General features: G+C 36.6%; 1 protein-coding gene and 1 long non-coding RNA gene across 2 annotated transcripts; both read left to right on the top strand.

The window, feature by feature from the left end:
• The first annotated feature begins 4,736 nt into the window (after positions 1 to 4,736).
• On the top strand, positions 4,737 to 5,294 carry LOC149383300 (uncharacterized). Its single transcript, XR_016301675.1, has 3 exons — positions 4,737 to 4,953; positions 5,028 to 5,120; positions 5,197 to 5,294. It is a non-coding gene; the product is annotated as an uncharacterized LOC149383300 (long non-coding RNA).
• A 4,381-nt stretch (positions 5,295 to 9,675) lies between these two features.
• On the top strand, positions 9,676 to 12,436 carry CPI1 (cyclopropyl isomerase). Its single transcript, XM_089629653.1, has 8 exons — positions 9,676 to 9,803; positions 9,905 to 10,047; positions 10,179 to 10,262; positions 10,637 to 10,678; positions 11,039 to 11,149; positions 11,247 to 11,438; positions 11,866 to 11,963; positions 12,055 to 12,436. The coding sequence occupies exons 1-8, from the start codon at positions 9,794 to 9,796 to the stop codon at positions 12,236 to 12,238; spliced, it is 864 nt and encodes a 287-aa protein (XP_089485779.1). The 5' UTR covers positions 9,676 to 9,793; the 3' UTR covers positions 12,239 to 12,436.
• The last annotated feature ends 1,050 nt before the right edge of the window (positions 12,437 to 13,486 follow it).

The following is a 13,486-nucleotide window of genomic DNA, read 5'->3' as shown; positions in this document are numbered from 1 at the left end:
AAAATCAAAATTAAAGAGCACCATACACTTCAAATATGTTGTGCAATTTATTTGTAATGTGCCTTGTGTAGAGTCATCGTCCAAGTGATGAAAGAGAACGACACCTCTTCTTACTGGTCTGTCTTGGTGTACGATAAAAAAAATGCATTTCTTTATTTTGCTTACAACCTAAATATTGTATATATTTATTTTGGCTACTGTAACCAACTGCAAGACATTGTAGACTTTAGTGATCAGTTCGTTGTGTATATATATATCCAACGACATTGAATTCTTAAATTTAATTCTTATGATCAATTTAAAAAATGTAAAACTAAAAAGATTCCATATATGTATCGAGTTATTTGTATGAATTATTTCCCTGCTTGTCATCTGTTGAAGTATTTATCAAAATGGAGTTACAATAGCACAACGTGCGTAGCACATAGGAGTTTTACTAGTATATATATATATATATATATGTGTGTGTGTGTGTGTGTGTGTGTGTGTGTGTGTGTGTGTGTGTGTGTGTAGTGACACCACAATCACGGAGCTAGAAATCTCGCCGGCAGAGTTATCCGATACTCAGGCTTTATAGTCACTGTTATGCCCAATCCAGCTGCAATGAGAAAGGAAAAGAATTATACATTATTCGGCATCAATAGTACCAAAACCAAACAAAGTAAAACATGAATTTTAACAATACTTCAACTACATGAAAAAAAATCCCCAATCCACGAGTAAGATTCCAATAAATTGAAACAATCCGATCAAAATTCAAAGAAAACATGAATTGGAAAGTGAACAATAATCATCAACGCGCCACCCAAAACGATAACTAGACTCGAATCAAACAAAAATCATGAAAATTGATCATGAATCGAAATGTAACATGGGAAAGTATAACTAACATGTCATAACAATATGATTTGGATGGCCGTGAGTGGTATTGCTATTTGTATTTATATATTGAGCTTATATTATAGACCAATAAATAAATAATAAAAAAACCCCTCCCAAAACATCAATCTTTTGATCTTTTGGGATTATATATATTCGGTATATCCTAATAATCTCTAGCTAATCCAGTACAAAAACATTGCCATAAAGCTCTACAAAGTACAAACTACCAGCGAGAATAGTGGAGTAATAAAATTATATGAATAAAGCTACAAGATAATCGTTACCCTCATAAGCCTTGTTAATCTTTTGAAACCGTGACGTTGCAAATCCTGGTCCTTCTGTTTATCCGAATGCTACTTATGCACAACATCACAACAAAACCCATATTAATATTTACAAAAAAAAAAAAAAAAATCATGTGAATATCTAGAAACACAAAGAAGAAAAAAATAAGTAAAAAATGGGCAAACCAGAATGGGACGGATATAATTGGATCGAATCGCTCGCGCACGTTGGAGCGGAATTCTGACGTGTTGTAGGCCGGCGCAAAAAAAACCGTAAAAATCGTAAAGCAGACCGGACCGATGATTTTTAGACCGTCGGTCCGGTTTAAAACGGTTTTTTTTTCATCCGGTCTGGTTTACTCATTACAAACGGTCCGGTCCGTTTTTTTTAAACAATTAAACCGGACCGGACCGGTTTACTTATAAAAAAAAAAAATTTTGAAGTCCAACATGTCAAATTAGGCATTTGTGCATGTATTTCCCTCCCGTACATGATTATATTTTTTGTTTTGGTAGAAAATTAGTGGTTTTTTTTTAATTATGTAAAACGGTTCAAAACGGTCCAAAACGTCTAGAATGGTCCAGTCTAAATGGTTCAAAACGGTTTAAACCGTACCGGACCGTTCAAATCGTTCCGGTCCGGTTTTTACATTTTTTTGGTCCGGTCCGGTTTGGATTTTTTGGACCGTTTTGAGCGGTCCGGTCTGGTTTTTTGACCGGTTTTGGACCGAACCGGACCGTGCACAGCCCTAACGTGTTTTACGACGAAGACGATCTCTAGACAGAATCCCGCAAAAGAGCTTTAAGGATTTGAGGAGGAGCTATCTCTGGACGACTTCCATGGCGGTGAAGCCGCGGGCAGAGATGAAGATGGAGATCGTGGAAAATCGTCGGAGTGATTCCCTAGTGAATTGGAAGACATAGAGAGGGAGAGAACGAAGAGATGAGAAAAAGGTAAGAAAATAAATAAATAAATATAATGAGAACAGAGGTTAAGAAAGAAAAAAAGGAAAGAAATGTGAAAAAATGAAATGATAGGGTAATATAGACATTTGACATGGGGCCCACTAGTAAAATTATCTAAAACTATACTTTGGTTTATTTTGGACCCATTTTTTTTAAAGATTTTGTTCCAAAACTTTGAAACCAGTAGTAGATGTGATCAATGATTGAAATCTCGGGGTTCTGTTCCAAAAACCAGAACATGGTCTTGGTACGGTTCTTTACAAAATCGGAGTTTTCTCTGGGAATCGGGGTAAACTGGACGGAAAGTTTTTCCGGTTCTCGTTTCACAAAACCCAATTCACATGCGTGTATAAAATAAATACAGTTCAAAAACTTTTCATCATTTTCCCGTCGCCGAGCTTAACAATCTTCACATCTTACTGCCCTACCCCGCCGATTTTTGGGCGTTTCCGACAACTTGCAGTTGAATTTTCACGTGTTCCCGATCACTACTACATATATAGTTTTCCGGTGCGGATGACTTATGGGTGCGACTTTTCGCACCTAAAACTCGCACCCAAAAAGACTTTCGGGTGCGAATAGTCGGACCCAAAACTCAAATAAGCGCTGAAATTTTTTTCGAATTTTTGTGAAATTGGGTGCGACTTGTCGCACCCAATACTTTATTCAAAGTATTAGGTGCGACTTAGTCGCACCTAAATGACCTAAATTTTACCGCGGCCATCTTTCCCCCTCTTTTTACAAAAATATCATTGGGTGCGACAAAGTCGCACCCAAAAGCACTGACACAAGTCATTGGGGGTGCGACAAAGTCGCACCCAAATTCAAAGTTTTATATAAATTAAGAGTCTGCTCGGTTTTCATTCTATCCGAGCCAAAGACCCAAAACCAAAATTCTCTCTCTCCGATTTCTCTCCTGCGATTTCTCCGACCACCACTACACTCCGAACTCCGTCGCCGCCACCACTCCGACCAGCCCCTTCTCTCTAACACGTTCTCTAACACACTCTCTCTCTCAGCCTCCGACCAGCCCTCCGACGACCAGCCCCGGCCTCCGTGACCAGACCCTCCGCGCGCTGCTGCCCCTCCGACGACCAGCCCCTCCGCGACCAGCACCGAGGCTCCGCTGCGCGCAGCCCCTCCGACTAGCCCCTCCGTTGTTGCCTCTCCGACCAGTCACCCCTCCACGACCAGCACCGAGCCGGCGTCTCTGCTGCAGCCCCTCCGCCGACCAGCCCCTCCGTTACCAGCACCGAGCCTCCGCTGCAGCCCCTCCGACCAGTCCCGAGCCTACCAGCCCCTCCGCTTCATTCGGTATTTTTCATAATTTGATTAGTATTTTGATTAGAAGTTTAGTTTATAATTAGTTAGTTAGTTTGTAATTGATTTGTAATGAATTAGTTAGTTAGTTTGTAATTAATTTATTAAATGAAATTTGTTTTAATTAGTTTTAGGTTGTTTAGTTTAATACTTACATGTTTAGGTTGTTTAGTTTTGATTAGTTTAGGTTAATTGAAATTGTCAAATTGAAATTGTAATTAGTTTAATAATATGTTTAAGTTGTTTAGTTTTGATTAGTTTAGGTTAATTGAAATTGTCAAATTGAAATTGTAATTAGTTTAATAATATGTTTAGGTTGTTTAGTTTTGATTAGTTTAGGTTAATTTAAATTGTCAAATTGAAATTGTAACTAGTTTAATAATATGTGTTAAATTGTTAATCATGAAATTAAAATTAGTTAAGTTATTGTATAATTTAGTTTTATTTCACATATTTTTTTATAAATGAGTTGAGATTATTGTATTTTTGTTATAAACGAGCCACGGGGGTTCTGTTTAGGGTTTAGTTGATTATTAGGATAGTTTTGGATGATTTGTATATGCTTTTAAATGAGTTTGCAGGTTTTTGGTTTGTTAGTATTATAGGGGAAACTATGCCGAAATTTTGATTGAGTTTCCAGCCTATTATTCTCAAAACCCTAATTTTTGAGGGAGAAAATGTTGATGTTGATGTTGATGTTGATGTTGATATAGGCAGTGATGACGATGAATGAGTACTATCTATGTAACCACGGTTTTCCTCCGCCATATGTGAGGTTTTTTAATAAAAAAAATCTGTGGTGTCACCCACGTTTTTGTATGATGTTGTTCCCTTTTGTTTTGTGATGTATGTTCACAAATGTTTTATTTTATACGATGTCAATTTACAAATGTTGTTTTCATTTTATAGGATGTCGACCGCTTCAAGTTCTGGTGGAGATTCGCCACAGAGACCGGGTTCTCAAGGTCCGCCACAGGAACCTGATTCCCAAGGTCCTAAGAAATCAAGGGGACCAGCAACCGGCTCGACGTCGGCGCGAGCAACACATAGTGTACCTGGTGCGAAGGTGGTCAAGTGGGACCCAATAAACCAAACCTTCTATCAAGAGATAAGGAAAGAAAATAAAAAGGTTGGACTATTTAACAACCGCCTCGGTGCTTTGGTGAAAGCACATATCCCGCCTACGACTCGTGATTGGAGTGAAGTGACGCCCCAGATGTTGGCTGCTATTTTGAGCGCACTTCATTCCGAGTTCAGATTTGTGTACAAGGATCCTGACATCGGCGAGGATCTGCCTGTGGATTGCTTTCAGAATACGATTGATCAGGCTATCATTCGGAATGCCAAGATCAGGCGACGCAACCAGAAGTCCAAGCTATCAGAGAAGTTCAGGTTGGAGTTTTGCGGGAGCAAAGAAAACGCTAAGGCGGAAACACCACCGGGATATAAGAAAGAGGATTGGGAGGCGGTGGTAGACGAGTTCGCAACTGACGGTTGGAAGGTACGTAATGTATGATTGTAATAAATCACAATATCTTTATCAGATTGAATAATGAGAAAATTAATTATATGCAGAAAAAGTCTAATCGCAACAAGGAGAATTCGAAGAAGAAGAAGACGAGGTCGACTCAAGGATCTCTTTCTTTCTTGGCTCATCGTCATTTGAACGTAACGTAAGTTATTCTAATTTTGAAATACTTAATTTGAAATAAATTAAGTACTTATATTTTCATAACAATTGCAGAGTAAGGATGATGGGACTTTGGGCTCCGCGTTAGAGACGTGGGAGCAAAAGCACCATAATAGAAAAGGTGAATGGACGACAGATTAGGCGAGACGAGCACATGTAAGTCATATGTGATAATTACGATTACGTTACTTACATAATAATTAATTTTTGATAATTTTTTTTATGTGTAAAGGCGCAGATAGTTACTCTACTGGCGGACCTTCGGCGACAAGCAGAAGAGCAAGGCGTAGTATTTAACCAGGACGACGCAGAGGAGCACGCGATGCAAGAAATTCTCGGGAACCGTCAAGATTGGTATGTTGGAATAGGTCCAGCGGTCCCGAGATCATCTTGGGCTATTGCTCAGGCTCAGGACGAAAGCTCGTCGTCAGGCTCAGGCTTGTCGCGGCGCGTTCCAGATCCAGTGGTTGGCGAGCTCCAGGCTCAGTTGGCGGCACAACAAGTCGCTATGGACGAGATGAGGCGAGCCTCGCAACAGCAGATGGAGGAGATGCAACGACAACTGTTCGCGTTCACGCAGCAGTTTTCGCCCTTGCCTCAGATGTTGCCCGGCACGATGCCACAGATGCCTCAGATGTCGCCCGACATGTTGCCACGGATGCCTCAGACGACGCCGTCGCCTCAAATGCACCTGTCGCCTCAGATGCACCCTATGCATCAGACAACGCCGCCATCAGTTTCAATGGCAGATGCTCAGACGACGCCGCCAGCTTCAGCAGAGTTCCAGCGAGAGCGTACGAGCGGCAGTGCACGAGGAAGTAGCAGCAGTTCCAGAGGAAGATTTGGCGGAAGAGGGAGTAAAACATTCAAGGAGTGGTTTACGAACCGAGGAAAGGGAAATGAAAAAGATTGAACATTTTTAATTATTTGTCGTACATTATAATCGAAGAACAAATGGTTAATTTTTATTATTATTATGAATATTAATTAATGAATTTTCTAATTAATAAACTATTTAGTACATGTTATTTGATTACAATAATAGAATTTATAAGCATAATAAACCAAAAAAAAAATTATAAAAAATACTATCGGGTGCGACTATCCGCACCCGAAAATGAAGCCGGTAGGCTTTTGGGTGCGACTAGTCGCACCCAACGATCAACATTCCCCGCCAAATTATGGCGGGAAGGCTATTGGGTGCGACTTCTCGCACCCAATAGTTTGGCGGGAAGGCCATTGGGTGCGACTAGTCGCACCCAAACGTTTGGCCGGAATGCCATTGGGTGCGACTAGTCGCACCCAACCATTTGGCGGGAATGCCATTGGGTGCGACTAGTCGCACCTAATGGCATTCCCGCAGACTTTTTCGCATAACTTTTCTGACTTATGGGTGCGACCTTGGGTGCGAAAAACCGCACCTAAAAGTCGCACCTAAAAGTCATGATCATCGGGTGCGACTTTTCGCACCCACGACCTTTAGATGCGGACTTTCGGGTGCGGAAATATCGCACCAAAAGTCGCACCTAAAGGTATCACTGGGTGCGACTTTTGACTTTTAGGTGCGAAAAAAGTCGCACCCAATGCTATTTTTTGTACTAGTGGATGAGACACGCGCATGAGGACGGGTAAGCCTACAGATTCCGATAATATTAAGGTTTTGGTGAATTTTTGTGTTTTGGTGATGTTTTATGTTTTGATGAATTTACAGACTATAATGGTGGTGTGTGAAAGCTTATATATTTTCAAAAAAGAAGAAGATTAAGAGAAAGAGATAAATGTTGTTCATGAAAAGAAAGAGTTTTGAGAAATAACGCTAAAAAAAATCATGCAGCCAGCTATAATCATATTTATTTTACAATTATATAAAAAAACAAAAAATTAGCAAAACAGTCAATTTAAACGTTGGAAATTGCTAAATAGTTAACGTTTTGTAAATATTAGGTAAATAGCCACTAGAATGACGTGGACCTATCAGATTTTTTTACACTTTCCAGTTTGTGTCCTTTCCTTTTTTGAATCCGAAATTTTTTAAAACTTGAATTTTTTCAATTCTTCCGGAATTCAAAGTGAACAAAATCGTAATGTTTAATTCGGATCTTTTTTTTTAGCAACCGATTAAATACGTGGGTTAGTTGTTTCCTTATTTCGTTTCCATATATATCTGACGTTATTAATTTCAATTTTCTTTAATTCGATTCCTTATTTTGTTTCCTTATTAGTTGTATTTTGTTAATAGTTGTATTTCAAGCACTCATTTTTTTCATTCAAACTTCTAAAAATTGCACCGATTCACACGATGGCTGGGTTTTCTTTGATGGAATCAGGTGTGGTTCTTTATTTTTATTTTTTGAATATTTCTGCCTTAGGTTTACATTGAATTACCCTTTTATTTACATATATTTACTGTTGCTGTTATTTACATTGATTTACAAAAAAAATTGTAAATATTTATTGTACTGAGTGCTATAGTTTTTATTTACTTATATTTACTATTATCACAGGTTCATACTCCATTACTAAAGTAAATGCGGATAAATCATTCAAGTATTTTTTTCTTGGCGCTTGGTGCGTCGGTCCATAAATTCCAGTATTGTAGGCCTGTCATTTCGGTGGATGACACATTTTTGAAAGGAAAATCACATGGTAGGTTACTCTATGCGTCCCCTAAATTTTTTTTCATCTACTTGATTTCTGGGGTTTAAGATAAAAATCAATATTTTTGAATATTCGATAACACGAAATATTTTTCCTTTTAACCCGGATGAAGAAGATTAACACAAAATCGGCCGAGTATTCAATAATCGAAACTAACAAACCCATATCTTTTTTTTTTTGCTACTTGTGGGTAAATCTCTTTCAAAATAAAGTAAATAATAATCTATGTATATGCGTACCTGTATGTTTTTTCGGCAACTGAAGACGTTTGCCGGGAAGACGAAGGGATATGCTCGTCGGCAAAGAAAGAAGAACTTTCGATTTTTTGTGGTTAATCCCCCCCCTTTTTTTTTTAAAAAAGCTGAGGAAATGAATCGGCTTTTGCGTGCGGTTATGAATTTGTTCTTTAATGCCCTCGATTCTCGCATTCCATACCCGATTTATTGGGATTTAAAAAAAAACATTATAAGCAAGTATGAATTGGCGGGAATCAAAATTGGGGCATTGTAGTAAAATTATCGTGTAAATAAAATCAGGTGGCTATTTACATAATATTTACAAAACGTTGGTTATTTAGCAATTCCTAACGTTTAAGTTGGCTATTTTCCTAAATTACCCTATAAAAAAAAATGAGATAATGAGGTTGATGAAACGAAAGGTCAAAGGATCATGGTGGACCACATTGGTCTGTTTTGCCATTTATTCTCTCTGACTTTGATTAGAAAATACAATGCACATCAAAGAGCTTTAGTGTATTGAGATAATAAATTAAAATGACACACTGATAAGACTCATAATACAAATAACATATTTGCTTAGGGCATCTCCAACCCTAACATCAAATTTTTTGTTAAAATCACAGAACTTTTGTGTGTTTTTAGCATCAAATTATTTTTCAATTCCAATCACAACACCAAATTTCACACTAAAAATACTATTCCCTAATATTATATTATTAAAATCAAATAATCTCTAATAAAATATTTCAATAAATAATTATTATACAATTTTTTTAATAAGTGACTAAAATTGTATCCTACATATGAGTACTTAATATAAATTAAGATGTAAAAAATATAAAATAATAAAAATTTGAAATAAATATCACATTACAAATTTATTTTTTTATGTTTATTTATTGTATTTAATTTAACTTTAAAATTTATGTTTGAGTTTTTAATTTTTATTCGAACTTTGTTTTAATATGACTTTTGTAGTCATTTTGTGAATTTTGGTGTTTTAATATGATTATGGTTATATATATACACATACATATGATCGGTTAAAAAAAAAATTTGCCGCAGTAACACATCAAATTTAGCGTGTTACTATGGAAACGGTATAATATAATGTGGCTTTTGCAGTGTGATTAGAGATAATTTGACACTAAATATAGCGATATACAGTTGGATTGGAGTTGACCAGTGATCATATGACACAATATAATATTATCATCACAATAATATATTAATATTCTTTTTTAATTTATATTTTATATTAATGTTATTATTAATTTATATATATATATTTATATTTATTTGTTCACATGGATTCTCTCTCGATCAATTCGATAACAACAAGTTTACTGATACGGTTTACCCTCACTTTCAATGAATACCCTAATAAATAAAAAAATATTTCCCGATAACTTAGCAAAATTTGAGTATCGGTACGACATCTTCGAATCCAAAATCTTTGGATGTGATTACAATAATATTATTATTTTACTTTGGTTTATTACAATAATATTATTTTAATGGTCTGATCTGATTAGTGCGATTCCTCGTAAACATTTATAACATAAAATGGCACGTCGTCGTAAATATCTCGTCAAATAGGGTTATTCTCATCGAGCTATATTGTCGTCATCCTTGTAAAGCTTTTGCACTGACAATATCACTCACTCTCTCGAGAGAGCCTTTGACTTCGATCAAATCTCAAGCTCTTTCGTCGACTCTGTCTGAATCTGGCTCTGAATCCGAACTCGGAAGCTATGGCGTCAGGTAATTTCTCCCAATTTACCTTAGGGATTTTGGTCGCTTCGAAATGGAGTTTCTGATTTCGATAACAAGGGCATGCATGGCTGTGAATTGTTGTTGTCCAGGTTCGGAATCGAGCTCTTCAAGTCCGAGTCTATGGCTTGCCTCGAATCCGAGCAAGCGATGGGGCGAGTTGTTCTTCCTCTGCTACACTCCGTTTTGGCTCACTCTCTGTTTGGGAATCATCGTTCCGTACAAGCTCTACGAGGTTGATTGGTTTTTGTTAGCAAGAAAAAGTTCAATTTGACCTATAGGATTGTTTTTTTTTTTTTTTTTATTTGTTTGTTATTGTTCGAAAACAAATTTCTTATCATTGTTTTTCTGTGGAATTTTGTATAGAGATTTACAGAGTTGGAATATTTGCTTCTGGGCTTGGTTTCAGCTGTGCCTTCGTTCTTGATACCAATGTTATTCGTTGGAAAGGTAAAATCTCGAGGAAAAAAGAAATGAAATAAATTGAGTACTTATTTGCTGGGACTAGTAAGTTTGTTTCTTGGTTTTTTTTTTTTTTTTTTTTTTTTTAATATATATTGAGATTTCCACATGGTTTATATGTTGAAGAAACCAACTTTGTGAACAGAAGTGACATTCCATGTAACTAAACCTAGAGAGATCTAAACGGAGTACCTTGATAGCTGATAGATACGTAGCTTTAGTGACAAGTTAGTTATTCTGAAGTTTATAACTCTAAAAAAATTTGAAGTTGTTGAAACACTATAGTAGAACTAGTACTGTTAGTGATGATATTAATGAACTTATTGTAATCGTATAAGCGATCGTTTCGGGATATTATGCAGGCTGACAGGGCTCTCGCTTGGAAGGATCGTTATTGGGTCAAGGCAAGTGTCTTTTTTCATGGTAAATGTTTCGGTTAGGATTTTGATAAAAGATGGTAATCGACCATAATTTTTTTTATTTTTTATGTTATGCTAGTCCGTGATTTTCTTTGTTTGCGTGACAAACTCGCAACTCGCAACTACTAGTCATCCTATTTTGACCTTCTGACATTAGAAAAGGGAAAAAAAACACACGAGAGAATCGAAATGACTACACTTTTTCATTGCTTAGTCTCGTTAAACCATCAGGGAAATGGTTCTCTAGTCACGAAACACTTTCTTCTGGGATCTTTGTGAGCAATGTTTGAGTATGTATATATGGACTGTATCAAATCAATGATATATATTTTGCACCTGCGACAGGCAAATCTATGGATAATCATCTTTAGCTACGTTGGTAATTACTTTTGGACGCACTATTTCTTCACGGTTTTGGGGGCTTCTTATACCTTTCCATCGTGGAAGATGAACAATGTGAGCTAGATTATCATCTTCATCATCATCAATAAAAAATATGATTATCGTTATAGTTCCCTTGTAATGGTGTATATATCATGATGATGTTGTCCAGGTACCACATACCACGTTCCTTCTCACCCACGCTTGCTTCTCGTTTTACCACGTGACATCGAACATGACGCTCCGTAGACTACGCCACGCCATCGCCGACTTGCCTAAGAACCTTCAGTGGGCTTTCGAGGCCGCGTGGATTCTTGCCCTCTCTTATTTCATAGCATACCTAGAGACAGTCGCTATTGCTAACGTGAGCGCTCACTTTTTTCTCTTCCCGAATTTATGATTTTATCGCTGTCAAAAATTCGTTTCAGAAAGATGAGAAAGAAGCTATGGGAAAGGAAAATGCGCGGTTTGCTTGGCCTTTTTTTCCCCCCTTGAACTATTTTGTATTTACCTTAGTCCATCTTATCCATGAATGTTCTTGTTTGTTTCTTAGTTGGGTTTACGAAACTAAGATATATTTAGGATGGAAATCAAGTCATGAAATATTAAATACATTGGTCGCTTTCCCATCACTCGCATAAAGAGTGGTATTCGATTCGTATAAACTAGTGTCCTTTGTTATATGGCCTTCCAAAATCATTAGAACATTACAAAATACTTATTTAATATAAAAAAACTCGGATGGTGAATTGGATAATGACACTCTTTTCTTTTTCTTTTTCCTTGTGCAGTTTCCTTACTACGAGTTTGTGGACCGAGCAGTCATGTACAAAGTCGGATGTCTGTTTTACGCCATCTATTTCCTCGTGAGCTTCCCAATGTTTTTTAGGTGAGAAAAAAAAAATACCCTTTTATCCATGAACTCGATATCTTCATCCATCAAGGGTAGGGATGGTAATTTTTTTAAATCTTTGGTACAGAATCGGAGAGAAGCCCGGAGATTCGTGGGACCTACCGAGAGTCGCCGTGGATGCGCTCGGTGCAGCGATGTTGGTGACGATCATACTCGACCTGTGGCGGCTCTTTCTCGGCCCCATCGTCCAGATTCCCGAGACAAAACAGTGCCTCCAACCCGGGCTTCCGTGGTTCCCCGCTGAAACTTGATCACAATATGATATCATCACTTAAACCCTGAAATCGTATGATATCATCACTTAAACCCTGAAATTCGTTGAAATCGCATAGAGCCATTGACAATGTTACCTTGTTGTTGTACTTGTCCCACTCCCAAGCTAACTTTAGTGTTGTGGTGAATCAATATTACACACTTGAAACCGTTAACCCATTTTTCATGCCAAATTATAGGTCATAATATGTTGCATGTCTTTTACAGAGTTCCTATTCGGCTTATTAACAACGAAGACTCTTCGTCCGTAAAATTAGTTCAAAACATGGGGAACATAGGGAAGCCATGGCGTGTTTAGGAAGGGCGAATAATCACCTATAAAATAGGGATGATTGTGTTATTGCCTAAAAGTTTGTGAGATATGTATTACGACGAATATGACATGTGTTTGTCTTATTTATATATTTTTTTGGTAATTTGTGCATAAAAATTAAATAAAAGTAAGGGTTTAGTTGCTGTTTACAGAAACTCTAAACGTGTTTTCCAAACAAAGAGTATATTGTGTCGTTAAGTTGAAAAAAGTGAACTCCCCGTTTTTAGTTGAGCGTAAAACATATAAGGAAAATATTATGTCGTTAATTCACTTGAGACAAAAATCGTGATTTTTAATGATTTCTTGTTTTTCCTGACAAAATTATATCAGACTAATTTAAGTTGTCTATCACTTTAAAAGTTAAAATAATGTTAGGATAAGGTTCTAGATTTCGAGGAACAACAATTTTTTCGTTTTGTCGTCGTTTTTCATTTTTTGTCATTTTTCGTCGAATGTCGTCGTTCTTCAATTTTCCGTCGTCATTTTTCGCAGAAAGTTGTCATTTTTTGTTTATTTTTTTCGGAGAGGTCATCATTTTGTTAAAAATTGAGAGAATTTGACATATATGATAATCAAACTCAAACACTACACATTGAGTGCAGAAGTTCTTATCACTAGACCAAATGGACAACTTGTTAGATTCTATATAATTTTAATATAAGATATGTAAATAAAAACTTTAATATATAAATCAATATAGAAAATATTAATAAAAATATAAATATTATGAATTATAGAAAATATGTCACATATAAATTATACAGATATATATACATATGTATATACATATTTATACAACTATATACATGTTATGTATACATTGAGATTGAAATTAACGAGAGTATTTGATATGATATTGGGGCAAAAACAATTAGGTACTGAAGATTATAAAATATAATTGTTGATGTTGGAC

Source organism: Urtica dioica, chromosome 10 (genome assembly GCF_054948205.1).
Source record: "Urtica dioica subsp. dioica isolate 48M chromosome 10, U.dioica_male_clone48M_v1_H2, whole genome shotgun sequence".
In the NCBI taxonomy this organism is placed as follows: domain Eukaryota; kingdom Viridiplantae; phylum Streptophyta; class Magnoliopsida; order Rosales; family Urticaceae; genus Urtica; species Urtica dioica.
This window is presented reverse-complemented; position numbering and strand designations above follow the sequence as displayed.